Source organism: Dasypus novemcinctus, chromosome 16, assembly GCF_030445035.2.
Source record: "Dasypus novemcinctus isolate mDasNov1 chromosome 16, mDasNov1.1.hap2, whole genome shotgun sequence".
In the NCBI taxonomy this organism is placed as follows: domain Eukaryota; kingdom Metazoa; phylum Chordata; class Mammalia; order Cingulata; family Dasypodidae; genus Dasypus; species Dasypus novemcinctus.
The window spans coordinates 14,950,659-14,978,431 of record NC_080688.1 but is presented as its reverse complement, the minus strand read 5'-3'; the positions used below and the strand labels follow the sequence as shown (position 1 = coordinate 14,978,431).

Below are 27,773 nucleotides of genomic sequence, written 5' to 3'. Positions count from 1 at the left end.
GCTAATAAACTGTTTTGGGGTCAATAGAGATAGCTCATCAGATGGGACAAGCACACCATAGTAATCAGCTTATATCTGCCCCTCCCCACCCCAACTTTGTAAGACTCTCCCATGTAAAAGGGGAACTTAACGTCAGTCAGTTGGAACATCTCCTCACTAGTCTCCATGTTCCCACTCCCTCAGAGGAGCTCCGTTCTGCTTTCTCAATGAGATGCTGCTGTGTGTGTGAATCGTTCAGTACAGCCACGAGATGAAGAGCCAATACAGCCTCTTGCATGAAGAGATTTTATTTTATCACAAGGTACTAGGTTTTTAAACTTCTCCCAGTAGACCAATTCCTGTGTGCCCTGATGCTGCCTACAGCTCAATTTTGGGGTGAGACACTTCCGGGTCTCTGGGGCCCTTTGAGGAAGCCAAGTTCACAGCCTCCTGGATGTCCTGGGAGGCCCTGAGGCCTGACTTGATGGCTGTGTCAATCCAGCCGTGGGGCAGGGACGTGTGCTCTCCGGCGAAGTAGATCCGCCCTTGAGGTTGGCAGAGTTCCCGAACATAGTCCACGTATTGGTAGGGGGTGAAGGAGACAAAGGCGCCCATGGAATAGGGGTCCTGGCTCCAGTCCTTGACCTTGGAGTAGGGGCACAGGGCCCGGAGCTCCTCCTTGGGCCGGTTGTGGATGGCAGCCAGGTCATCCAGGACGACATCCACCGCTCGGGCAGAGTCCATGGCAGTGAAGATTGAGCTGTCATCGTCCAGGGTATAAGAGGCCAAGAGGACCCCTGTGCCATTAGGGAAGATGTGGCTGGGATAGATGATGAAGCGGGAAGGCAGGTCCGTGGTGGAGTAGCCACCAAAGATGCCATCACGCTCCCAGAAGCGCTGTGTGCAGGCCAGGACCACCTTGGCAGCACTGTGGTAGTGGACAATACGCAGTGCATCCTCTTTGCTTGGGGAGAGGGGTGGCTGGAAGCGGAGCAACCGGGCCGCCCTGCTCGTGGTGGCCACGACGACATAGTCTGCAGTCAGCAGTGCTCTTGGCCGCAGAGGGTTGGGGGTCCGGTACCTGATACGAACGTGGTCACCTGACACCTCCACCTCCTCGACTGGTGAGTGGAGCTGGACAGTCCTTGGCAAGAGGGAGTCATGCAGTGCAGTGGGGAGCTGGTCAAAGCCTCCGGTAATTTCATCAAAGCTGAGGATGAATAGGCAAGAAAGAGGGAAGTGAGCTGATTGGCAAGGCCATTTGGGCTGGACATGGGCTGAGTCCTTTAAGGGACTTGCTTGGACCCAGGGCTAGAGAGACGAGCAGTTGGAAGAAGGAAAACAGGCCAGGCCAAATGACCATTAGCTACAAGGAGCTAGTGAAAGGGGCACCTTCAGGCTGACAGGTCAGACAAAGGCCTCCCCTGTGGGCAGGCCCGGCCCCGTGCTGGGTACAAGATTTGGAGGGTGCACAGTGGTCTGGCACCCAGCCACTTCCCTCTTGCCCCTTTGGGTGGCCATCTCCTCACAGTGCTCCAAAGCCCCATGTCATCACCAGGATTCTTAGTCACACGGCTGACAAAGACATACAACCCTTGCAGTCACTCTCAGCCCCTTCTATACAATGCCCTTTGTGAGAGCCCAGCACAGGGTGGGCTCTCTATGCATGAAGGTGTAGTTCCACTAAAATTCCCCATTCAGGAGCAGATGTGGCTCAAGAAGTTGAGCGCCTGCTTCTCACACAGGAGGTCCCAGGTTTGTTTCCCCATGCTTCCCAAAAACAACAAAAACAACAAAGTAAAAAATGTCAGGGTAGCCGATGTGGCTCAGTAGTTGACTCAGAGTAACATATGTGGCTCAGTAGTTGAGTCAGGGGAGCCTATGAGGCTAATAGTTGACTCAGGGGAGCTGTTGTGGCTCAGCAGTTGATGCAGGGTTGCCGATGTGGCTAATAGTTGACTCAGGGTAAAAAATGTTGCTCAGGAGTTGACTCAGGGTAACCTATGTGACTTGGTAGTTGACTCAGGGGAGCTGATATGGCTCAGTAGTTGACTCATGGTAATCTATGCGGCTTAGCAATTGACTTAGGGGAGCTGATGTGGCTCAGTAGTTGACTCAGGGTAACCTATGTGGTTTGGTAGTTGACTCCGGGTAACCTGTGTGGAGCCGACATGGCTCAGCAGTTGTCTCAGGGGAGCCGGTGTGGTTCAGTAATTGAATACTGGCTTCCCACTTACGAGGTCCAGGGTTAGCCCCTAGCCCTGGTCTGTCTAGGGAGTCTCCTCCCCTCCTGTCCTTCCTTCAAGCAGGCCTTGGCTTGAATTTAAACTGATTTGCCCAGACTACCTAAGTTGGGGGTTGGCAGAGAGGACACTACTGGGGAAAGAAGAGGTCTGGAAGCTCAAATATCTGAGTCTGCTTGGCTCTCCAGCAACCACAGCCTGCCCTCCTGTCGATATCCACAGCCTTGTTTGTCTGAGTGGGGTCTCACAGAACCAGGGAGCACATACTCCATTTTATTTCACCTTTGCAGCCCCAGAGTGGATGGCTAGCTGCCAGTAGGCTGGTGGCTGTGGGTCCAGATCCAGCCTCCCTAGTGCATCTTTCTGTGCTGAAAGCCTCAAGCTTGAGCTGTTTCCATCGTCCTACAACATCTGTAACCTTCTGGCACGATTGCTCCTTAGCCAGTGGTTCTTAAAGGGGGGTTCCAAGACCAGTGGTATGTGTATCACTTGGGAACCTCAGGCCCAGTCCAGATCTCCGGAGTCAGAAACTCTGTGGGGTGGGACTTCCAGAGCTTGAAAACACCTGCTTTCACCCCTTGCTCCCCTATCTGTTCCGTTGGGGATCCTCACCTGCTCTAACAAGTTCTTCCACCACTCTTCTGGTAAGTAACCCACACACCCATGCCCATTCTCCCACCTCCCACTCCAATCCCTACGTTTGGTTGTAGAAGGAGAGGATCCAACGCAGGCTCTCCATGAAGGCCTCGCAGTAGCCAATATCGACATTCATCAGGTCTCCGATCATCTGCACGGCCCCGCGGCTCAGGTTCCCCACCTTGATCAGGAACTCCTTCAGCCGTATGCAAAGGGAGAGAAAGAGGGTCAGGGTGTCTGTGGAGCTGAAGGCCAGAGACCGCAAGCACCAGAAAGGATCAGGGTGGAATGGCAGGACAAGGGCACACTCAGCTGGGCACAGAGCTCTGGGAACTGTGCTCAGAGCTGTTATCAGGGCTGTGGAGGCCATGGCCACTGGAGGCTCTGAGGGGGAGGAGGGCGGAAGAGGGGTAATTTGCGGGCATTTTCCGGACTCGGGAATTGTCCTGAATGACATTGCAATGACAGATACAGGTCACTGTACATCTGGTAAGAAATGTGCGGGAGAGAGCATAAACTGCATGTACACCACAGTCATCGCTTAGTGGCAATGCTCCAAGGCGTGTTCATCAGTTGTGACACATGGACCACACTAATGGAGGATGTTGTTATTGTGGGAAAATGTGGGAGGGGAGGGAGCGGCGCATAAGAACAGCAAAAACAGAACAAAGGGTACTGAACTGCAAAGCAAGCCAAAGCTGCCGCATCTTCATCTTCCTTACCCAGCCCTTCCCCACTGGTGTCTAACTCATTCTTCTTGGTGCCCTGAGGAAAAATGATTTAGTCCCGTCTCCAAAAAGATTAAGACTTCTAGGGAAACCTGCCATCCACCAGAGCACTTAAACCTTGGGCCTAAACTAAATGAAGAGCTATAATTAAAGAATTCCCCAAATATTCATGGGAGAATTTAGAATTCTTTTGGGTGCCTATGATCCAGGATTATCTGACCTTTATCAGCTTGTGCATGTGTTGGTCAGAATTCTGATGCTAAATCCTGGATGGCAAAAGCTGGTCAGAACTGGAAAGGGACCTACAATATTTCTCTTTCCATGATAAATCTGAAAGTCAAATAAGGCTGGGAAACAGGGCAAAGTTTTTACAAGATTACATGTCAGGGCAAAGAAAACCTTAAAAGTCTCCTCTACAGATTAAAATGGAAAAGCTTTACATCTCATATTAAATAAAGAAGTTCAACTTGTCCCATCTGCCAAGAACAAATTTTCTGATAACTAAATCCAAATGTTTTAAAAATTCAGGCATACTTAATCTAGGTAAACCTTTGGCAAACAGGACTAGCTGACTATTGTTAATCAAATAAAAAATAACTATGTCTTCTGAGTTATCAACATTAAGTGCAATATAACCAATTTTACATGGTAATAGGTCGCAATCTACTTGGGTATGTTCTTCCTAAATTTATACAGATTTGCTGATGAAATAAACTAGCAATGTATCTACTAGGAGTTTAAAATGATGAAAAATGTAAATCTGTGTTTAACCAAATTGAGATATTATTCTGACAAGCTTTATTTCAAGAGTTATTGTGTTTTGTAGAATGTTGACTTGAAGACGATTTCTAAGGTCATTTTCCTAATTTAAGTATATAAGGAATACAGGATGAGTTTTGTTAAGGAAAAAGAGTAGTTTTGTACTAAAGTAAACGGACTGGATGTTGCAGAATGAGAAATAGGAAAAGTGTAGGAAAAACACAAAGGAATATAAAAAGTTGTAGAGGATGTGGAGAAGTGGATTTTATTTGTCATGTTTAATGGTAAGATTTGAAAGGATTATTTATAAGATTTTTTTAAAGGGCTTTCGTATAAGACAATATTTTCATGTAAAATTAGAATTTGCATTTCTCTCTATTAAAAGTGTAAAATTTTTTTTGGATTATTGGCTGCTTTTAGTGAGAGGTTATAAAAGCTTTTGCTTAACTATCTGAGTAACATGCCTAGAAGGCAAAGATTCTATGTCATATCAGAACAGCTTCATTGATACTTATATTAACTTTATCATCCTTTTTTGTTTAAGAGGATGTCTTCTCACTTTAAAAAGAACTAAGTTTTTATTTCCCTTTTAAAAACAATAATTTTACCTCCTATATTTAATTTTAAAATCTTTTATTATCACTTTCGTTAAGTTGGTAAACAACTACTGTTTATCAGTGACCTATAATCCTATTTAGGATCTCCCTGACATATTTGCATTCTCAGAATCAAACACTAAGCCACACCCTTTGAAGACATGCCTGAATCTCCTTATCTTATTTTCAGTCTATTCTCTTATTGATCCTATACCCCTTCCAACTCCCAATCTCCACCCCAAAAATATCCTATCTTCACCATGATTTCCTTTTTATAAATTTTTAAATTTTTATTTTATTTTTTTCATGATTTCCTTTTATCTCCTATTTACCCTATTTTTGCACTATGTACTCCTATCTTGAACACAATTCCTTTGTATACCACCACAGAGCAAAGGAAACCAATCAGAATAAATTCTGGGTCCGTGCCCACCCCCCACTTTGTCCCCAAACAGGTATTCCTGTAATAGCCATATCCCTTTCGCTTGCAGTCTTGGCACTGACAGGAAACATTAGATACACCCAACCAGATAGATCCCCTTTTTGGAATGACTGTGCTGGGCATTAAGAGCCCCCAGACTGGTTGACAATGTGACCTCTTAATTCATCCTACAAGGCCAACCAAATCTTCATGTCAAGACCAGATAAAGATACCACAAGAAAAGAAATGACTGTTCAATAACACTAATGACTATAGATGCAAAAATCCTCAACAAATACCAGCAAATTGAATGTACTTTAAAAGAGTCAGAGGGAAGTAGACATGGCTCAACTGATAGAGCATCTGCCTGTCATATGGAGGGTCCAGGGTTTGATTCCCAGGGCCTCCTGATCCATATGGTAAGCTGGCCCACGCATAGCACTGCCACGCAAGGAGTGCTGTGCCACACAGGGGTGCCTCCGCGTAGGGGTGCCCCATGTGCAAGGAGTGTGCTGCACAAGGAGAGCCACCCTGCGTGAAAAAAGCACAGCCCATTCAGGAGTGGCACTGCGCATACAGAGAGCTGGCATGGCAAGATGACACAAAAAAAAGAGATGCAGTTTCCCTGTGCCACCTGACTATGCAAGCGGACTCAGAACATACAGCAAATAGACACAGATAGCAGACAATGGTGGGGGAGGGGAAGGGGAGAAAAAAATCTTAAAAAAAAAAAAAGAGTCATACACCATAATTAAGTGGGATTTATCCCAGGTCTGCAAGGGTGGTTCAACATAAGAAAGTCAATTAATGTAATACACCACATTAACAGAATAAATGAAAAAAACCAAAACAATCCACACACATGGTCATCTCAATTGATGTAGAAAAGTCACTAGAGAAAATTCATCACCCTTCTTGATTAAAACACTTATAAAATTAGGAATAGAAGTAACCTTGCTCAACATGATAAAGGGGATATGCAAAAAAACCCACTGCTAAGATTATATTTAATGGCGAAAGACTGAGAGCTTTTGCTCTAAGACCAGGAGCAAGACAAGGATGCTCACTGTCACTACTCTCATTCAAACTTGTACTGGAAGTTCTAAATAGAAAAATTAAGCAAGAAAAAGAAATAGAGCACATCCAAATTGGAAAGGAAGAAATAAAAGTTTCCCTATTTGTAGATGGCATGATTTTACATCCAGAAAATTCTGAAAAATCCACAACAAAGCTATTAGAGTTAATAAATTCAGCAAAGTGGCGGGGTATAAGATGAACACATAAAACTCAGTGGTGTTTCCACACCGTATTAATGAACAATTGGAAGAATAAATCAAGAAAAAATTCCATTTACAATAGCAACTAAAAGAATCAAATATGAAGGAATAAACCTAACCAGAGATGTAAAGAACTTGTATACAGAAATCTGAAATGCATTGCTAAAATGAGTTAAATATAACCTAAACAAATGGAAGGACATGCCATGCTCATGGAATGGAAGTCTAAATATTGTTAAGATGGCAATTCTACTGAAAGCAATATACTCAAACCAATCCCACTAAAAATTCCAACAACCTCCTTTACAGAAATGGAAAAGACAATCATCACATTTATATGGTAGGCTGAGGGGCCCAAAATAGCCAAAGCCATCCTGAAAAAGAGGAACAAATTTGGAGGATGAACACTTTCCAGTTATAAAACTTATTACAAAGCCACTGCAATAAAAATAGCCTGGTACTTGCACAAGAATAGACTGACCCTGGTATCAAAATGAGGGTTCAGAAATCAATCCTTTCACTTATTGAATTTTGACAAGGGGGCAAAAACCACTCAACTGGGAAAGAGTAGTATCTTTAAAAAATGTGCTCGGAAAACTGGATCTCCACTCATTTGCAAAAGAATGAAAGTGGACTCCTACTAATGTGGGCTATGGGTGGAAGGCTCTTTGTCTCTTCAGAGATAAACTAAACTATCTGTAACTTGTGAGTGTGCGGTGATAAAAGGCTGCAGTCCTGCCCTTAGTAACCATGGCAAGGACTCCAGTCCCAGGAAACAGTTTATCAAGGCAAAGTCTATAAACTTGAAGTATTCAGGGGAAATGTAAACCAAATAAGCTAAAAGCTTATCTAGAATGCCTGAAGTCCATGCTAAAAGCTAACCTAAGATGTAGAAGATATATATGCTAATTCAAGCCTATTAAAAATGGAAACAAAAAGACCTTTTAGCCTTTCCTCTGTATAAAAAGAACTCAAAAAGCTTGTTCCAGGATCGGGATTAAAACAAAAAACTCCCGAGTCCGGCTGTCCGTCAATAAACCATTTTTCCTTCTCAAAATCATTCCTGAGTCCTGGCCTCTCTATATGCAAATAATTAAACCTCTCTCAAATTCGACAACACTACCACATGCATATATAAAAGTCAACTCAAAATTGATCAAATACCGAAATATAAGAATGAGGACTATAAAACTCCTAGAAGAAAACATAGGGAAGCATCTTCAGGACCTTGTGTTAGTCAACGGTTTCATAGACTTTACATCTGAAGTACAAATAACAAAAGAAAAAAATAGATAAATGGGACCGCATAAAAATTTTAGTTTTGCATCTCAGTGGACTTTATCATGAAAGTCAAATGACAACTTACACAATGGGAGAAAATGTTTGGAAATCACATATCTCATGTGTTTAATATTTAGAATATATAAAGAAATCCTTTAAATTATCAACAAAGAAAAGCAACCCAATTCAAAATGGGCAAACAGTTGAATAGACATTTTTCCAAAGACGATATACAAATGGCCATAAAGCACACGAGAAGATCCTCAACATTATTAACCATTAGAGAAATGCAAATGAAAACTACAATATCATACCATTTTATATCCTCTAGAAGCTAATGTTAAAAAGAAAAATATGAGTATTAAAGAAGATATGAAGGTATAGGAAGAGTCATTCAATGCTGGTGGGAAGACAGTTTGGCAGTTTCTCAGAGAGTTAAGTATGTATTTACCATATGACCTGGCAATTCCACTTTAGGTATATACCCAAAATAATTGAAAGCAGTGTTTCAAACAAACATGAACATTTGTGTTATTCACATCTGTTGAAAGATGGATGCAATCCAAGAGCCAATCAATCAATGAATGGATAAACAAAATGTGGTAAATGCCCACAATGGAATATTATCCAGCCATAAAAAGGTGTAACATTCTGATACATATGACAACATGAAAGAACCCTGAAGACATCAGGTTGAGTGAAAGAAGTCAGACACAAAAGGACAAATATGTAAGGTCACACTAGTATGACAGAATTAGAATAAGCATGCAAAGAATCAGAATCTAGAATACACATTACAAGTGAAGCAGGCTAATAAGATAGGGAATAGACTGATCTGGAACCTGAAAGAGAGTCCACGTGGACATCAGAAACCCCCAAGATGGCTGCTGGAGGAACCCCACCTCCGGATTCTGCTATCCAGAACAAAGACTCCCTCCTGAGAACAACGAAAGCCCAAATGTTCCCTAGAAACTTTATCATTGGGTCCTCACTAAGGAATTACGGGTGGGGTAACCAATCCAAATAGCAAACAACTGGAACCCCCTCCCCTGCCATTTGCAAAATGGACAAAATAATTAACAGTTTAAAAGCTAGGCAGTGGGCTCTTGCCTTGTTCTTTTCGCCTAGGCAGCCATCCTGCCATCTTTGTGTTGTTTTCATCATTTTTCTTCTGCCACATGGTCACACAAGTAAACCTAGGGATTTATAATCTATAATGGGGAATTGTAGCTTGTAAATCAGCCCTCTTCATCCCTTTCACCCCTTTTTCCTCTCCCTGGGACCCCTGCACTGTTATTTTCTCCCATTTCTCTTCCCTCCCTACCTGAACAAATTACTGGCCTTACTCACCTGGCATGCTTTCAAAATTAATTTCTGCAGCACACCTGAGAATCCAGATAGAATCTGGTAACATATTTGGCTAGCCGGGTTGAGGTGTTTATTGGTAAGTGAAACTATGGGCTACAGCCTCCTTAATGCCTTCCTTTGGTTCTCTATTTTAAACGGGTTTGCGTCTGAGTCCCCAAAGGTTATGATCCTGGGAGGGAAGGGGCTGAGGTCTGGAAATTCTTTGTGTCTGCACCACCCACCCCATCTTGTTAGATCTAACCCCACTCGGGAGGCTGGGGCACAGCAGGGGAGTTCACTATGATGCTGGTCTTTCAAGCAAGACTTTGCCCTCGAGGCTGGAGACCTCTGCCTTCCTTCTCCCGCAGCCCTTTCGAGAGGGCACAGGGCAGTAGTGGAGGCCTGCGAGCTTACCCCTCCACTGGGCCCAGGCCTCTGCAAGCGGCTTTCCTACTGACCGCACCCACCTGGAGGAAGGAAGCCCGAAGACCATGGGCAGAGTCTAAACGGATGCCATGGGCGTTCTTCTCAGGGTGGCCACGTGGCCAGAACACCCTTGCAATTTCTAACCTTTACCCATATTTTAATTTTTTACTGACTCTCTCTTTGCAGGTTTGTTAGGATGCTTTGATCTGTTTTAAAAACCGGAAAAATAAAGTTCTCATGGAAAGTGCCTTAGTTTAGCAGGGGAGCTATTGCCTCAGGACCCCAGAGCCTATTAACTTTGTACAATTAACCACTAATTACTTAATGGTCTTTTAAAAACTGGTTTAACTGGAAAAGTATCCCAGTAAAATAAGAACTAAGGCTGCGCTTAATAATTCTGAAATGATAGGTGGAAGAAGCACAATTCGGCTTGGGAGCTTCAGGTTAGAAATCAATTCGGCCTGTCTCCCAAGTCCAGCCTGTCCCAGTTATCCTTGCGGCAGGGGCTCTCTGATTTCCTGGGGTGGTGGCAATCAGTGAGCAGCCAAACATTTCCTGAGATTTCATTCAGGAACTTCTATTTGGGTTGGTCTCGGACCCTGGAAAGTAGGGGTGCCGAGAACCAGAGCAGGAAACTGAATGGCCCCCATTCCTTGGGCCCATCCATTCAGAGAGCAGCCAAATATCCCCTGGGACAAACATTTCAGGTGCTTTGATTTGGGGTCACTGCTCAGGCCTCCCAGTCAGCTTGGGCTCATTTATCTGATATCTGGAATCAGATACCCCCAAGACCTGCCCACAAGGATGCTTGTGGGCCACTTACACCCTGAAAATAAATATTCTCAGGATGCTGAGACAGGGCTTCAGCTCCAAATTATGTGGAGTGTGGAATTTAGTCAGACTTGAATCCTGGGATGCCAGAACGGATGACTGAAAAGTGCTTCTCATTCTTCCTAGAATAATGGGTGCAACCTCTAACATACCAGCAGACTCCTCATTTGGATGTATTCTCATGAACTGGACAACCCTACCAACTGAAGGGTTGAAGAAGGAGAGACTGATCTTCTTCTGCAACACTGCATGACGACAGTATAGCCTTGAAGGTGGCCAAAATTGGCCTGTAAACGGTACTCTAAATTATGACAGCATTTTGCAAATATACTTCCTCTGTAAGAACGAAAGAAAGCAGTCAGAGGTTTCATATGTTCAGTTTTTTATGGCTCTATATCAGGATACAAGGTTCAGTGGATCTTGCAAGTTATGTTATGCTCAAGAAGTGAAACCACTCCCTGAAGGGGTGGGTGGTATCTTAGATGATCCCCTCCTCGGTCCCGCCTCCCTCCAGCCTCTGCTTCCATGCCTCCTGTGCCTATGCTACCCCAGCAGGAGTCACAAGAAGTGGAGCATCTTTCCACCCTAATAGGAAACACAAAGACGGCCTCTACCCAGTAAGGAAAGGAGCAAATGGAGAAGCAAGAACAATTAGAGTCCATGTTCCCTTCTCCATGACAGATTTAACTCAGTGTAAGGAACAGTCGGGGCAATTTTCAGAAGACCCAGATAAGTTTACTGAGGAATTCCAAAAGTTAACCCTAAATTTTGAGCTAACACGGGGAGAAATGCATGTTATCCTAGTCTCGTGCTGCACCCCTGAAAAAAGCACGGCATTTGAGAAGCAGCCCAGGGGCATGGGGATGGGATGGCTGCCCAGCAGCTCCAGCAATATGCTGTAGGGGTTGCGGCAGTTCCAGAGGTTGATCCTAACTGGAACTACCAAAGAGGGTAAGCAAGAGCTTATATGATTATATGATAACATGATTACTACTGGGAATGAACAAGTGCATTGTCAAGTCTGTTAATTATAATAAGCTGCAGGGAATAACCCAGATGGAAAAGGAAAACCCTGCCCTGTTCCAAGAGAGACTAGTAGAAACTATGAGAAAGTATACCCAAGTTAATCCAGACCCAGCGGAGGGACAGATTATATTAAAAACCTATTTCATCGGCCAGGCAGCTCCAGATATGAAAAGAAAACTCCAAAAGCTAGCTCTAGGTCCTGGAACCTCAATGAATTCTCTTTGAAAAGGAGCTTTTTCTGTCTAAAACAACCATGACCAGGCCTTTAACAAGTACAGGGCAAAGAGGGACAGGCAGAAGGCTCAGCTACTTGCAGTTGCCATAAATGGCAGCCATCCACCTCAAGGTCACCCCAGCTCAGGCTCCAGACCCTCGAGATCCCGCTTCAACTTTGAAGAGAATAGCCCCTGGAAGAAAAACTGCCCTAAACCACACAAGGACCCCCCCACCCCCCATTCCTGGCCCTGGTATGGGAAAACAGGCCACAGGGCCCTGGTGGCAGCAGCTTCCCTGTGGAGGACTGAGGGGGCCTGGGACACAGAGCATCTCCGTGGATGACTCCATGGAACATCGAACTAGAGGAGCCCCAGGTGATCTTCAATGTGGCAAGTAAAAAAATTAACTTTTTAATTGATACAGAAGCCACTTACTCAGTTCTGACCTGTCTCTCCAAATCTCCCTCCCCTAGAACCTGTCCGGTAGTGGGTATAGATGGTAGAACTAAAGTTCAATCTTTTACTGAACCCCTTCTCTGCCAGACAGGAAACCTAATTGTAAGCCATCAATTTTTAATTGTCCCTGAATGTCCCACCCCCTTACTGGGGTGACATTTACTTAGTACTCTGGGGGCATGCATCCAACTTTTAAGGATAAATAGAACCTCGAAGGTGCCTGTAGCCCAGTGCTCCCAGGAAGAACGTGGAACTCTGTGTTTAGCCATGGTTCTGGATCACGAGTCTGGTGTTTCATCAACAGCCATTCCCCAGGAAATCAAAAGTAACATAAATTCTATTGTTTGGGAAATTGGGATATCTGGAAGGGCCCTCTGGATTCCCCCAGTTTCCATTTCTTATGATGTTAACTAGCCATACCCTCATAAAAAGCAGTACCCCCTCAAGGAGGAGGCTGTTAAAGGCCTCCAGCCCACAGTTAAAAAATTCTTGGAAAATAACCTACTAATTCCCTGCCAATCTCCCTGCAACATGACAATTCTACCTGTGAAAAAGCCCAATGGTACCTACAGGCTAGTTCAAGACTTGAGAGCAGTCAGTAGCTTTGTAATACCAATTCACCCAGTTGTACCCAACCCTTATACTCTGCTAAACCGGGTTCCAGAAACTGTGGCTTGGTTTACCATTCTAGACTTAAAGAATGCCTTTTTCTGCATTCCTCTCTACCTGGACTCTCAATTCCTTTTAGCCTTTGAATGGCAGAAGTCCAACACTAGGGACCCAGTCCAACTTCTATGGACTATGTTGCCTCAAGGGTTCTGAAACAGCCCCCATATTTTTGGGAATGCCTTAGCTCAGGACCTAGCTGACTGCCACTTGCCACAGAGTGTCCTTTTACAATATGTGGATGATCTGTTGCTTTGCCATCCAATGAAGGAAGTTTCTGATGGCAAAACCTTTTTAGTCCTTCATTTTCTAGCTGGTAGGGGCTATAGGGTATCAGCATCCAAGGCACGAATCTCTCAGCAAAAAGCTTCCTATTTAGGGTTCCTTCTTACCCTGGGGGAAAGGCCTCTCTCCCCAGAAAGAATTCAAGCTATCACTAGTATTCTCCTACCTCAAAGAAACAGCTGAGAACTTTTCTAGGAATGGCTGGTTACTATAGACTGTGGGTATCGAAGTTTGGGAAAATAGCGCAGTCATTGTACAGTGCCATTGCAGGAGTGGATAACCAACCCTTAGAGTGGGGAACAAGCCAGAAAGTTGCCTTCAATGCCCTAAAAGAGGCCTTAGTTAGTGCTCCAGCACTAGGAATTTCTAATCTTAGCAAGCCTTTCTTTCTATATATAACTGAAAAGAAAGGAATAGCTCTGGGAGTGTTAGTCCAAAAACTGGGTGAAGTTTCTTGACCTGTAGCTTATTTCTCTAAACTGCTAAATAGTACAGCACAGGGATGGCCACCTTGCTTAAGAGCAGTGGGGGCAACAGCCCTTTTAATTGAGAAAGCTGGCAAACTAATTTGGGGGCAACCTCTCACAGTTTTCACCCCACACCAGGTAAAGGATGTGCTTGAGGCCAGGGGCCACCAGTGGCTTACAGGTAGCCAGTTAATTAAATACCAGGTTCAATTGCTAGAAACCCCAGACGTGCAAATAAGGGTGTGTCAGACTCTTAACCCAGACACCCTACCACCAGTAGAGGGCCCAAAGCCAGATCCTGACGGACCCCTTCTCTACTTCTGCCTCGAAATGTAACCAAAACTATTCCAGCAGGCCGGATTTAAAAGATGAGCCTCTTGTGAACCCGGACCTTGAATGGTTCAGAGATGGAAGCAGTTTTATGAAGGAAGGAATTAAAAAGGCAGGCTATGTAGTGGTTTCTCAATTTGAAACCATAGAAGTCAAAGCTTTCCCCCTGGCACTTCAGACCAGAAAGCAGAGCTAATTGCTCTTACTGAAAGTTTAAAACTAGCTGTTGGAAACTGAGGCGCAGTGGCCTCTCAAGGAGAGACATGCTGTCTCCAGGCTAGTGCTGTCTCCATGGCTACTCTTGCAACCTCAGGCAATTAAGAGTTTCTGGCAAATGGGAACAAGCTGTTCAAGGCTGAAAGAAAAGATGAGCACGTACCTTTTGCAGTGAATAGAACACTTAGACTTTGTACCTTGAGATACGATTTTTAAAAATTCCTTAGACTATCAGTAATGCTGATTGATGTTCCTGCTTATTGGCACGTAGGCTCCGTGTTCCTGCTTATTGGCACGTCCACTGGGGTATATAGAGAGTCCCTTGTAAACAGTAAAGTAGTCTGAGGAGTTATTACTCACAGACTCCCTGATCCCAGCTCTCTCGCTCATTCTTTCTCTTTGTTTCCTTCTACTTTTTCTCTTTTTTTCATTCCCGATACCCTTTGGGTTCAAATCTCAAACACTAGCAGCTGGGAAATGGGCTCATATTTACACGGACTCTAAGTATGCTTTCCTTGTCCTTAACGCTCACTCTGCTGTTGGTGAGAACGAGGCTTGCTTATGAACAGTGGGTCACCTATTAATCATAGACAAGAAATCCTAGATCACCTAGAAGCCACACTGTTACCTTAAGAAATAGCTGTTATGCATTGTCCGGGACATCAGAAAACAAACACTGCTATAGCAAAGGGAAATGCTTGAGCTGATGCAGCTGCTAAAGCAGCAGCACAAAGCCAGGTCTCCCTCCTACCCCTTATCCCAACACCTGTACCAGTTCTTGAAAACCACAGTATACCCAGGATGAACAAACCAGGGCAGCTAGCCTGGGGTTCACCCTGGAAGCTGATGATGGCTTGTTAGAAATACTCAAGTCTACCTTCCAGGAGCAGTGCAATGGAAAGTCCTTCATGGACTTCACCAAGCCACTCATCTGGGGAAGGATGTCCTAACTGGCTTTGCCAAGTGGGTCTTCAAAGCATAGGGCCTAGTGCAAACAGTAAAAGAAGTTATCAGGAGTTGCTCCCTGTATACAGTTAATAACTCAGACAATGGGACGCTCAACTATCCTCCCCCCTTAAACCCTCCTGTCCAGATGCAGGGATCATACCCTGGGGAAAGCTGGCAAATAGACTTCATCCACATGCCATCTTGCCAGGGCTGTAAGTTCCTCTTGGTACTGGTAGATACTTTGCCTGGGTGGGTAGAAGCATTTCCCACCAGGAGAGAAACGGCAACTCAAGTGTTTAAAGCTCTCATAAAAGAAATAGTTCCCAGGTTTGGATTGCCTAAGTCCCTCCAAAGTGATAATGGGCCAGCTTTTACTAGTAAAATAACCCAAGGGCTATCAGCTGCCCTTGGAATTAAATATCATTTCCATAGCTCCTGGAGGCCCCGATCCTCAGGGAAAGCAGAGAGAGTTAACCGCACTTTAAAGCAAATTCCAGCTAAACTCTGCCAGGAAACTGCATCTCCTTTAGTCATCAATTTACCCGTAGGCCACGTTTAGCTCCAAAAGACCCACTTCAGCTTAGCCCCTTTGAAATGGTTTATGGACGGCCTTTCCTTTTCCAGGACCTCATGCTAGATCCAGAAGTGCAAAAACTCACAAAATATTTTACCTACCTAGGAAAAACTCAACATATCCATGAATTATCTTTATCTAAAATTAAGCCTGGAGACCAGGTTCTAATAAAAACCTGGCAAGGAAACAGGCCTCACTCTCAGTTAGAGCCTAAATGGAAGGAACCTTATCCTGTGGTTTTAACCACTCCCATAGCTGTTAAAGTTAAAGGAATTGCCAGCTGGGTGCATTATCCCCAGTGAAGCCAGCTGTCCAAGGAGGGATCAACTCAGCAGAAGCAACTGACAGGTCATACGAGTGCCAGCCATTGGATGGCCTAAAATATCTCTTCAAGAAATGAAGCTACGTATCATCTAAATCTCTAACCCATTGCCTTAAAAACCCCTTGTCCTTTTTTCTTTTAAAAAAGGCAGTGTCCCTTCTCATCCCCCTCTTAGCTGCTTTCAGCATAACCAGCACCATCGAAAATTGGGGTTGGCAATCTATACTAAAACTCTTTATCTATTTCAATTGCTCCCTAGAACTAATAGCATGGATAAAACCAACTGTGCGTTAAAAGCTCCAAAACAGCAAGCAGACTCTCTTGCTGCTATGGTAATGCAAAGTCACAGGGAATTTGACATTCTAACTGCAGCACAGGGAAGGGTATGTCCTTTCCTTAAGGAAAAATGTCATCTCTACATAAATTACTCTAAAACAGTCCTAGACAGTAATCAAAACCTGCAAAATAAAACCCACGAATGTCAAGAAAATGCAGCCTTTATAAACACCTGGCCTTTTCTATTCTTATGGTCCAGTGTCCTCTTAGTGGACCTGTGTATTCTTAAAATTCTAATTAAATTTATTTCTTCCAGGATCAACATCTTGTTAACCATATGGGGACTTCATCCAGCTTCATACAGGATGCCAGATCCATCTTCTCCCAGTCGAGATAGAGTAGCAAGCGAGTTCTATGCCTTGTCAGGCAGGGTCTGTGAGCCCGTAACCGGCAGGAAGCAGCTACAGAAGAAAGATCATCTTCCTTCAGCACCGCTTTAAGATTAAAGGTGTAGAACTCGCTGAGGGGGCAATGAAGCAGGCTAGTAAGATAGGGAATAGATGGATCTGGAACCTGACAGAGAGTCCACGTGGACATCAGAAACTCCCAGGATGGCTGCTGTAGGAACCCCACCCCCGGATTTTGCCACCCAGAACAAAGTCTCCCTCCGACAACAAGGAAAACCCCGGATGTTCCCTAGAAACTTTATCATTGTGTCTTCACTAAGGTATTGATGGGTGGGGTAATCCATCCAAACAGCAAACAGCTGGAACCCTCTCCTGCCATTAGGAAAAGGAGAAAATAATTAACAGTTTAAAAGCCAGGCACAAAGCGGAGGTGCTTGCCTTGCTCTTTTTGTCTACAGATCCATCCTGCCCTCTTTGTGTCATTTTTGCCATTTTTCCTCCACCATATGGCCACACAAGTAAAACTGGGGACTTTTTTAATCTATAATGGGGAATTATAGTTTATAAATCAGCCCTCTTCATCCCTTTCACATCTTTTCTCTCTACCTGGGATCCTGCTCTGTTATTTTCTGTTATTTTCTCCCATTTCTCTTCCCTCCCTACCTGAATAACTTACTGGCCTAACTCACCCGGCATGCTTTTGAAATTCACTTCTGCAGCATAGCCAAGAACCTAGATAGAATCTGGTAACACAAGGGCACTGATAGCGAGAGGGTAGGGAATAAGGAGTTAAGGCTAAAATGTGAGGAGATGAAGAAGGCCGAGGTATGGTTAACCTCTGTGGCCAGCCCAGGGCAGCTGTAAGGTGCCACAGCTGCCCGGGAGGGGTGGCGGGAATGGGTGACTACGCCCTCCGCCTGGTACCGGCGACTCCGCCCTCACATTGCCGCCGGCTACACCCCCTCGCCGGCCCACCTCTGCCCCGTCTCCACCCACTAGTCTGCAGCGCTGCATCTCCTGGCCATATAAGGGTATTCTGCCCGTGCTCACCAATCCGCTCTCACCCCATGCTAGCCCCACCCCCGTTCCCTCGGGCTTATATTGTCAAGCACTTCCTCATTAAATCAGACCTGCGCCATCAGCCTCGTCTCCGTGTGGGTTCTTCCCCTCGTCGTTGCTTGCCTGCGGCCCCTCTGCGGACTCCTCACCCAGCGAGCCGCAACCTCAAAAATGTACAGAATTTTTAATTTGGGATGATCAAAAAGTTTTGATAATGGATGGTGGTGGTAGCACAACATTGTGAATGTAATCAGTAATACTGGATTATATATTTGAGTGTAGTTAAAAGGGGGGATGTTGGGTTTATATAGGTTACTAGAATCAAATTTTTAAAAAAATCCAAGGAATGCACAACACAGTGAACCCTAAGTTATACCATGGACTACAGTTGATAGTACAATTATAAAAATGTGCTTTCATCAATTGTAACAGACGTACCACACCCATGTAAGGTGTTAATCATGGCGTGGTATATGGGAACCCTGTATGTTCTACATGATTTTTCTCTAAATGCACCACTTCTATAATAAAGAAGAAAGCCTGTTCCTGCCCTCATAGAACTCACCTTCTATCGTGCGATACAGCTCACACACAAGTTAAGTAAAGTACGCATGGTGAAAAGTGTGAACAGTGTTGTGGAGGGAGACAAAGCAGGGAAGGGCAGTCAATAATGGACTGCCAGAGTGGAGAGGGAAAGCTCAACTCAAAGGGGACATGTGAGTGACTCCAGGCAGAGGGAAGATGTCCTGAAGGAAGGGTCGGCTTGGTGTACTTAGGAAATTGCAGGGGCCATTGTGACTGCCACAGGTAAAGGGCAGAGAGGAAGGATGTGGCTTTCACTCTTGGGGATACCTGACCAATGGGAGGGTGATTTCTGGGTACAGGTTCCCTCTAAGATCTGGGACTACCTCAATGCTGAACATCGCTAACTTCTGCCTTGAGCCTGGGGAGGGAACTGAGCCCTGCTTGATGGTGGGCTGCAGGAAGGGAGGTTCCAGGGGGACTGACCTTGGTGGAGAAGGAGTCATATTTCGCCAGCAGCTGGCTGCAGGTGGTACCTTGCTTCAGCTCTTCCTCCACCTGGGCATGGGGAAAAGAGAGAAGGAGAGATGCTGGGGACTGGTGCCCATCAGACCTGAAGGCTCTGTGCATGCCCCCTGGCCCATCCCCATCCACTCCCTTCTAATTGTGCAGGCACGTGAGACTTGCTAGATGAGTTCAGGTGGTGAAAACCTAACCTCTGGTTCTGGACAGACGATGAGTGTTGTGGAGGTGAGGGCCAGGCCATTATACTGGAGTTCTGGAGGAGGAAAGTCTACCACCCTCTTCCTGTGTGGGGCACACTTCTTTAGTCTTAACCAGGTCACGGTGAATGGTACAGGAATGGCTGGGGCCCCTGGTTGTTGTAGTAAAGCCGTTGGAAGCAGGGCTTTTGAGGAGGCTGTTCAGTTAAAGTGTGACCCACCTCTCTTATTCAGGATGGGTCTCTTTTTTGAGCATTTATTTTTTTAACAGTATTTTTTTGAAGATACATAAATCACAAAAAATGTTACATTAAAAAATATTACATTCCCACATACCCAACCTCCCACCCACACTCCTCCCACATCAACAACTTTTTTTATCACTGTGGCATATTCAATTCATTTGGTGAATACATTTTGCGGCATTGCTGCACCACATGGATTATAGCTCACATTGTAGTTTGACACCCTCCCCCAGTCCATTCAGTGGGTTATGGCAGGATAGATAATGTCCAGCACCTGTCCCTGAAATATCATTTCTGACAATTCCAAGCCCCGAAAATGCCCGCACATCACATCACTTCTTCCCTCTCCCTGGCCTCAGCAACTCCTGTGAACACTTTCTCTTTTGATGAGGCTGTCTAGTTAATGTGTGGCCCACCTTATTCAGGACAAGTCTTCATCCTGTTTTTGGAGGCCTTTACAAGAGGATAAACACAGAGAGAAAGCCACAGCAGTGATGAAACCCAGGGAGAAGGTATAGACCAGTAGGTGCCACCATGTACCCTGCCGTGTGACAGAGGAGCCAAGCATCGCCAGCAGCTGAGCTTCAGGAAGAAAGCATCGCCTTGATGAGGCCTTGATATGGATATTTTCCTGACCCTGAACCATAAGCTCATAAATTTCCCTTGCTTAAGTCGAACTCATTTCATGGCAGGTGCTTTGCACAATCTAGGAAATGAAAATGTTGCCCCCGAGCTGCTGAGTAAGGCTCCAGTTGAGCTGTCCAAGGGCTGGGCGTGTCCCTGAAGAGCCTCTGCACCATCTTGGCAAACCCAGGCTGTGGGCAGGGCCTCGCAGGAGCACATTCCTGTGAAAGAGCCTGGCTCCTCTGCAGGGAATTCAAGGGGTTTTCAAAGCAGAGGGAACCCCAGCTCAACAGATAAAGGTGAGCAGCTACCACAGGCAGCGTCTGGCATTGCTCCTCCTCTCTAGCACTCATCTGACTTGATGATTCTTATCACCCCGGCCCTCACCACATTTCCAGGACTTTGACATTCCCACACTCACTCGTTTCATCCCCACCACCAACCTGTGGTCATTCTACAGAAACCAGGAAGAATCAATGGCCTACTGTAAGTTCAACTGTGTCCCCCCAAAAGAAGAGTCCAAGTCCCACTCCTAGATATATGAACAGGCTATTTAGTTAAGATGAGATAAAACCCAGGTTAGTGTGGGCCTTAAACCAATGTGACTGGTGTCCTTATAAGAAGAAGAAATTTGGGCACGGACAGAGAGAAGATAGTCATATGATGGAAGGCAAGGTAGAGTTAGACCTCAAGCCCCTGGCAGATTCCTGCAGACTTCAGCACCAGCACGGCCCTGGGGACACACTGATTTTGGATTCTGGCTTCCAGAACTGACAATGTGTTTCTGTGATTTTGAATCATCCCAGCCTGTAGCAGCCCTGACAAATGAGGCCACAGGCAGAAGCAGCTGGGGCAGTGTTTGAAGAGTCTGGGTTCTAGCGCACCTACCTAACACCTCGATTGGGAAGACAGTTTTAATGGAAGCTCTTTTTTTTTCTATTTTATTTTATGAAAAAAAAAATTTTTTTAAATGTTACATTAAAAAAATATAAGAGGTCCCCATATACCCCCCAGCCCCCTCAACCCACTCCTACCACATTAACAACCTCTTTCATCATCATGGGACATTCATTGCATTTGGTGAATACATTTTGGAGCACTGTTGCACCACACGGATATTGGTTTACATTGTAGTTTACACTCTGCCCCAGTCCACCCAGTGGGCCATGGCAGGACATACAATGTCCAGCAACTGTCCCTGCGGTACCACCCAGGACAACTCCAAGTCCTGAAAATGCCTTCACATCATATCTCTTCTTCCCTCTCCCTACTCTCAGCAGCTACCGTGGCTACTTTCTCCACATCAATGTTACAATTTCTTGCATTACTAATCACAATAGTTCCATAGTAGAATATCAGTAAGTCCACCCTAATCCATACTCTATTCTGGCATCCTGTGGACCCTGGGATGGTGATGTCCTCTCTATCTCTGTATTGAGAGGGGGCTTAGATTAACAGAAGCGCTTTAGCTTCCTGCACAAGTTCAGTGTCGGTGCTGGGATGTGGAGATGCTGGGGTGTCGGAGCCTGCTGAGTAAAGGTCTGAGTTGGAGTGTGAAAGAGGGAAGGAGGACAAAGATCAGAGCAGTAGATGCCCCTATGGCTGTGCCTAGGGTCTGGTCAAATGAGAGAGAAATTAAAGGAGGTGGCGACCCAGGAGTGCCCGGGGCTCATGGGGAAGGGTCAGGGGCCTGACACGCATGAGGGCTGCCTGTGCCCGCCTCCACTCACCTTCCGCAGAGACTTGATGAGCAGCTGCTGCGCCGTCTTGCCCTCCTCATCCGCCTTGAGGCGGTAGTCCAGCAGGTGGGGACGGGCCTCCACCTCCCTCACCTGCCGCCGCACCCCATTGACCAGCACCCAGGTCTGCGGATTGTGCATGATGAACTTATTGAGTTTCAGCCCCAGCTTCCTGATGAACTCACGGGACAGCCTGTGGGGTGAGTCAGAGAGGGCTGAGCCAGGACAGGGAAGCTGCTGGCCTCCTTTCTGCTGGCGGAGCATGCCGCCTGCCCCTTCCTTGCCCTCAAGGATTCCCTGGGCCCCCCTAGGCCTCGATGCACAGGTGCGTTGCTCCTGAGCAGCAGGGCCCCTGGGCCCCCCCCTCCCAGTGCTCTCTCGTCTCTCCACACCTGCCGGCCCCTCCCTGCTGGCTACAGTTCCTCGCCTCCAGCTCTGGCCGTCTGTCGGCTGCGCCACTTGGACACCACAGGCATCTTCCTGTGGTCTCTAACAGGTCCTCTGCTTGACCAGCTCTGCTCTGAAGGGTAGGGTCTCCCGTACAGGTAGCCGCCCCAAGCCAATGCCCAGGTGTCCCTCCTGGAGCCCCCAGCCTCCCCAGGGGGCACCCAGGCCTTCGTTCCAGGAGGGCACCTTGCTACTCCTGCCATCGCAAACACTGCCCTCTGCCTCTTCCATCCCATTTACCGTCGGCAACTGTGCCCTTCTAGAGAGGCAGAGAAGAATCAGTTTTGCTCTCACTTAAATATCCTGCCATAACCCACTGAATGGGCTGGGGGAGAGGGTAACCTATGATGTAAAGTATAATCCATGAGGTGAAGTAGTGCTCCAAAATGTATTCACCAAATGCAATGAATGTGTCACAATGATAAAGTGATTGTTGATGTGGGAGGAGTGGGGGGTGAAGGTTGGTATCTTATGTTTTTTAATGTAACATTTTGTGTGATCTATGTATCTTTTAAAAACAAATAAAAAATATTTTTAAAAAACACAACAAAACTGGTGCTAGGGAGTGTAAACTACAAGTAAACTGTAGTCCATGTGGTGTAGCAGTTCTCCAAAAAGTGTTCACCAAATGCAATGATAGCGCTACAATGATGAAAAAGGTTGTTGAACAGATGAATGGATAAACAAAATGTGGTACATACATACAATGGAATACTACTCAGCTATAAGAAGGAATGCAGTACAGACACATGGAATAACATGGATGAATCTTGAGGACCTTAGGTTGAGTGAAGCAAGCCAGGCATTGAAGGACAGATGCTACATGACCTCTGTGATATGAAATAAGCAAACCTAGCTGTCTCAGAGAGCTAGAGACTGGATGATAGGCTTACAGGAAATTGGGGGTGGGGGGTGGGGGAGAGGAAGTTTTTGAGTTGATGCCTACAGGGGTGAAATCTATGATAAAGTGGAGGTAAGTAGTTCAGTGAAGGGATACGATGGGGGCATAGGATACTTTTGAGTGGGGCTTTGCAGGCTTGAGGGGGGCTTGGGTTGGGCGGGTGGGTCAGATGGCCCAAAGAATTGGGGGGAGGACTGGGGTGAACATTTGAACAAGGGAGATTGTTAGGTATGTGGTTGAAACTACAATGTTGAGAAAACTCTTTAGAAAATATAATAAGGAAGGGTTACCTGCTTAAGGTGCTTAAGGGGAGAGTCTGGCAGAGGGGCAGGCTTCTAGGGAGTGTGTGAGTGCTCATCTTGTCATAGTGTGTTATATCATTGTTATATAATTGGGTGGAGACCCATACAATGAGTGGGAAGGTATACCAATATGCAGGGGAGGCCTGAAGTTCTGGAAATAAAGGAAATTGTGTCTCCCAAGTGAATTGGTGGCTCCCAGTGGGGGAGAGTGTAATATGTCAAGCCCTCAGCATTGTTGCAAGTATCTGTGAATCTGGGCCTTCAAACAGTGAAGAATGGTTGTCACTGTGGGCTCTGAGGGGAGGTGAGAGAGGAATAAAATAGATGGAAGCAGGTAACTGGGAGGGCAATGGATGTGTTCCACAAGATCATGCAATGATGGATATAGGACATGTTAAATTTCACCAAAATTGTATGAAAGTCTATAGGCTAAAATGTAAACCGCAATGTAAACCATAACATAACTGAAAATTTAGAAAAGTATAGAGTCTAAAATATAAGCCGTAATGTAAACCCAAATGGAACCATGATTGGTAGCTCTGTTTCAATATCTTTACATCAACTGCAGCAAATATAACATGAACATGTAGAAAGATCATTGCTGGGGAAGGGGGAAAAGAGTTGGATGTTGGATATATGGGAGTCCCCTATGTTGTATATCTGAATTACTGTGATCTAAACCCATTTTGAAGACAAAATTAAAAAGTAGGAAAAATAAAAGGAGGTAGACACTAAGGAAGAAACAAAAGAAATTGTCTTACCACTGAACCTACAGTGAAACAACTATTACAGTGATGATAGGCAAAATGTCAAAAACAATGTTTTAGGATATTTTTCATTTATTTTTACTTTATTTTAATTTCTCTAAATTAGAATGTATCCTATTTCTAATCTTTAAACCTACCACTACTATTTCATTTTCCTATTAATTGATTTTGACAATATATTAGGCTTCATTTTTGAAGTTTTAGACCATAGAGAGGTTCAACAATGGCAGGGGAGGAACACTGGCATGGGGTGTTATTGATGGGGGACATGTGGTTGGGAGGGAGTACTGGGGCATATATATCGGGTACATAAAAATGTTCAGATATATGTAGGATATTTTCATAGTAGTTACAGTTACAAATAACAACTACGGGAGTGCTGAGTTCCTAGATAGGGGAGCTCTGTCACATTCCCCAATGGAACAACAACAATCCCCCAAGAGCAACAGCAAACACCAGTGAAGGTGGATGGTCCAACAATGAGCCCTCGATACTGATGACTATGCTTATGGCCTGTGTACCTGAAAGATGAACTAGGCCTAGAGCTGCAGGGTTCCTAAGAGTTACCTCCTGGGATTCTCCATGTTGCTCACATGTGGCCACTCTCTAAGCCAAACTCAGCATGTAAATGCATTACCTTCCCCTTCACCATGGGACATGACTCCCAGGGATGAGCCTCCTTGGTGCTGAGGGATTAGTACCAATCACTAATGGGTGATGCATCTAGAAAAAAACCTTGAATGAAAGGGGGGATTGGTAAAGACAAATGAGATTATATGGCCAAGAGTCTTCAAAAAGAGTCAGGAAGTCATCAGAGGGGTCATGTTTATGCATGCCTCAGCGGGATCCCAGAGACAGCCAAAGTAGATACAACCCCAGTTACTGGTGCTCCTGAGGGCTATGGAGAAACACAGTTTCTGTGGTCATGGCAGTTTGCTCTGGAGTTCAGTGCCTTGTCAATGGGCCCTGCTTTGGAATTTGTGTTCCTGAGTGTGATAGAGTTGGACTCAGAGGTGATCTTTCTACACATGTCTTTTGTGTCACTTTTACTGAAACTGTGATTGGTGAGGGGGATGGTGTATACCCAGGAGACTTGAATCTCTGGACTGGCCATGTGCCCACTGGGCCCTGAGCCTCAGCAGAGTTGCAACTCCTACTCTCCAGTTTGTTGGACTTACAGAGGTCAGCTAACAGGGAGCTGAAGATGGTCAACCACCATACCAGGAAACAGAGTACCTACAACTCCAAGCAGGAGAACTGTAGCCATCAACCATGTGGGATCTAAGCACCCTCTTGATATAGAGGTGGAGTGGACATCAACATCCCAGGGTACACAGGATGGAGGAATAAAATATGGAATAGTGTATTTACTCTTATTCTATTAGAACTGTTGTGACAAGTAATGGAAGAAACTGTAGCATTGATCTTGAGAACGTGGCCATGGTAGTTGCTGAGGGCAGAAGAGGGAAGAAGAGATGAGATGTGGGGACATTTTTGGGACTTGGAGTTGTCCTAAATGATACTGCAGGGTCACATGATGGACATTATATATCCTGCCATAACCTACTGAAGGAAATGGGAGAGAGTGTAAACTATGATGCAAACTCTTATCCATGTGGTGCAGCAGTGCTCCAAAATGTATCCACCAAATGCAGTGAATGTGCCACAATGATGAAAGAAGTTGTTGATGTGGGAGGAGTGAGGGGTGGGGAGTGGGGTGTATGGGAACCTCTTATATTTTTTAGTGTAACTTTTTTTGTGATCTATGTATCTTTTTAAAAAAAGGAATTTAATAAAAAAATAATTTTAAAAATATGTTGAGGTCAGAGGAGTGAGAGTGTGGGTTGTGGGGTATATGGGAACCTCAAATTTTTTATGTAACTTTTTTTGTGATCTCTGTATCTTAAAAAAAGACAATTTCATAATAATAAAAAAGAGTTTGTTGATGTGGGACGAGTGGGTGTGTGAGGTGTGGGTATATGGGAACCTCATATTTTTTTCTGTTTTCAATACCTTAAAAACATTTTTTAAAGAGATACATAGATCATACCCATGTTACATTAAAAATAATTTTAATGTAACATTTTTGTGATCTATGTATCTTTTTAAAAAAGGAAATTTAAAAAATAAATTAAAAAAAGACAAAGAAATATGAGGATCCCATATACCCCACTCCCCATACCCTCCACTCCTCCGACATCATCAAATTCTTTCTTATATTTTTTAATGTAACATTTTGTGTGATCTATATATCTTTTTAAAAACAGACAATGAAAATAGTTTCATTTAAAAAAACAAGCAAAACCGGGTGCCCCGAGAGGCTCTGCAAGTGACCTGGGGCCCGGTAATGATTTAAGACCGATTCTGAAGCTGAGGTGGGTGGTCCTGCTTCGCAGTCACCGGCACTCCGGTGGAAGCATTGTGCCTGCCCTATGCCTCTTGGCCCCTGTGCTGACCCCGCCCTGTCCTTGCCAGCTGCCCCGCCAGTCTCCCGACACTTACTTGTGGTTGCTGGGAATCCTCATGGGACCAAGGTCCACGTACCACTGGGTTCCAGGTACTCTGTGTGTCTGAATTCTGCCACCTACATGCCCCGAGGCCTCCAGGACAGTCACCTAGAAGGACAGACCTTGCCTGGCCTCACCAAACCCAAACACATCCCTCCTACACCCTCTACTTGGTTCTGGGAGGGTCACCCAGCTGCCACAGCCCTTGCTTGACTCTCCTAGTTAGAACTCAGTTTAGAACCAGTAGTCAGACCAAACAGTGCCCCTCGCCCTGCCCTTGCCTAGACCCTAAACCCATCGCTTGCTCTAGCTTCGGGGGACATCCCACTTGCTTCTCCCCTGCCCCCCGGAGAGGCCTCCTGCACCCCGAGTGTACCTGGTGGCCCGCGTCTTGCAGGGTCTTGGCGACAGTGAGCCCGGCCATGCCCGCTCCAATCACCACGATGCTTTTCCTCTCTGCTGTCTGCCCCAGCCCGTCCTTGGCCAGCTGCACCATCTCTTCATACTGGGGGTCCTCGAAACATTTCAGAAGCTGGCTGCTGAAGGCCCGGTCACCTGGGGTCACCGTGGACAGGAGCAGAAGCGACAGCCACCCTGGGTGCATGGCGGTGGAGGCAGCAGTCAGGAGAGGGGCCGGGAACACAGAGGAACACTTGCTGCGAGCGCAGGTTATATCCCTGCTCCTGTGATGCAATAGCGCATCACTGCCATTCACCTTCCTCCTTCCCCCGTGGCGCTTCAGGCACAGGGATGGCCCTGCTTGCCCCACTGCCTCTCTCTGCTAGCTTCTGTTGTCCCTTTGCATATTCCCCTCAGGGGATGAGGACCTCCGCCCAGTGGGGGGCTGCCCATCTTTCCCTCTCCCCTCTCCAAGTAGACAGACTGTACCTCTGGTAATTGCAGTGAGAAGACTCTGACTCATCTGGAGCTGTGGAAGGACAGGAGCGTAGATGGGGCGTGTGATGGCCTTATTTAAAAATACAACAGGATCTGAGATATGGAAGGAAAATCCTTTCCAAGCCCCGGGAGCGACTGGCTCTTCTGTTTTCCACGTTATGGGTTCGTTGAGTGTTCCTGCGCCTCATTTCCCAGAAAGCCTCACCTCGCTGAGGTTAAGGAGGTTGTTGATGTGAGAGGAGTGGGGTGAGGGGGGAACCTCATATGTTTTGAATGTAACCTTTAAAGGAAAATAAAGAAGAGAAACAAAACAACAAAAACCAAAAACC

The 27,773-nt window shown here is 45.6% G+C and overlaps 1 protein-coding gene across 1 annotated transcript; it reads right to left on the bottom strand.

The window, feature by feature from the left end:
* Positions 1-351: 351 nt before the first annotated feature.
* On the bottom strand, positions 352-27,151 carry LOC101417025 (L-amino-acid oxidase-like). The gene is made up of 6 exons (XM_058277904.1): positions 26,924-27,151; positions 26,543-26,655; positions 21,615-21,816; positions 18,780-18,851; positions 2,921-3,054; positions 352-1,189 (listed from the first exon to the last, which is right to left on the bottom strand). The coding sequence occupies exons 1-6, from the start codon at positions 27,149-27,151 to the stop codon at positions 358-360; spliced, it is 1,581 nt and encodes a 526-aa protein (XP_058133887.1). The 3' UTR covers positions 352-357.
* Positions 27,152-27,773: the final 622 nt, after the last annotated feature.

Bases quoted from the DNA above. Each gene is read 5' to 3' on its own strand.
- LOC101417025 (XM_058277904.1), bottom strand. From the start codon at position 27,151: ATGCACCCAGGGTGGCTGTCGCTTCTGCTCCTGTCCACGGTGACCCCA. The intron at 21,817-26,542 runs GTAAGTGTCGGG...CTCACCCCACAG, and splicing joins AGGATTCCCAGCAACCACAA to GCTGTCCCGTGAGTTCATCA. The intron at 3,055-18,779 runs GTCAGTCCCCCT...ATACGGCTGAAG, and splicing joins ATGACTCCTTCTCCACCAAG to GAGTTCCTGATCAAGGTGGG.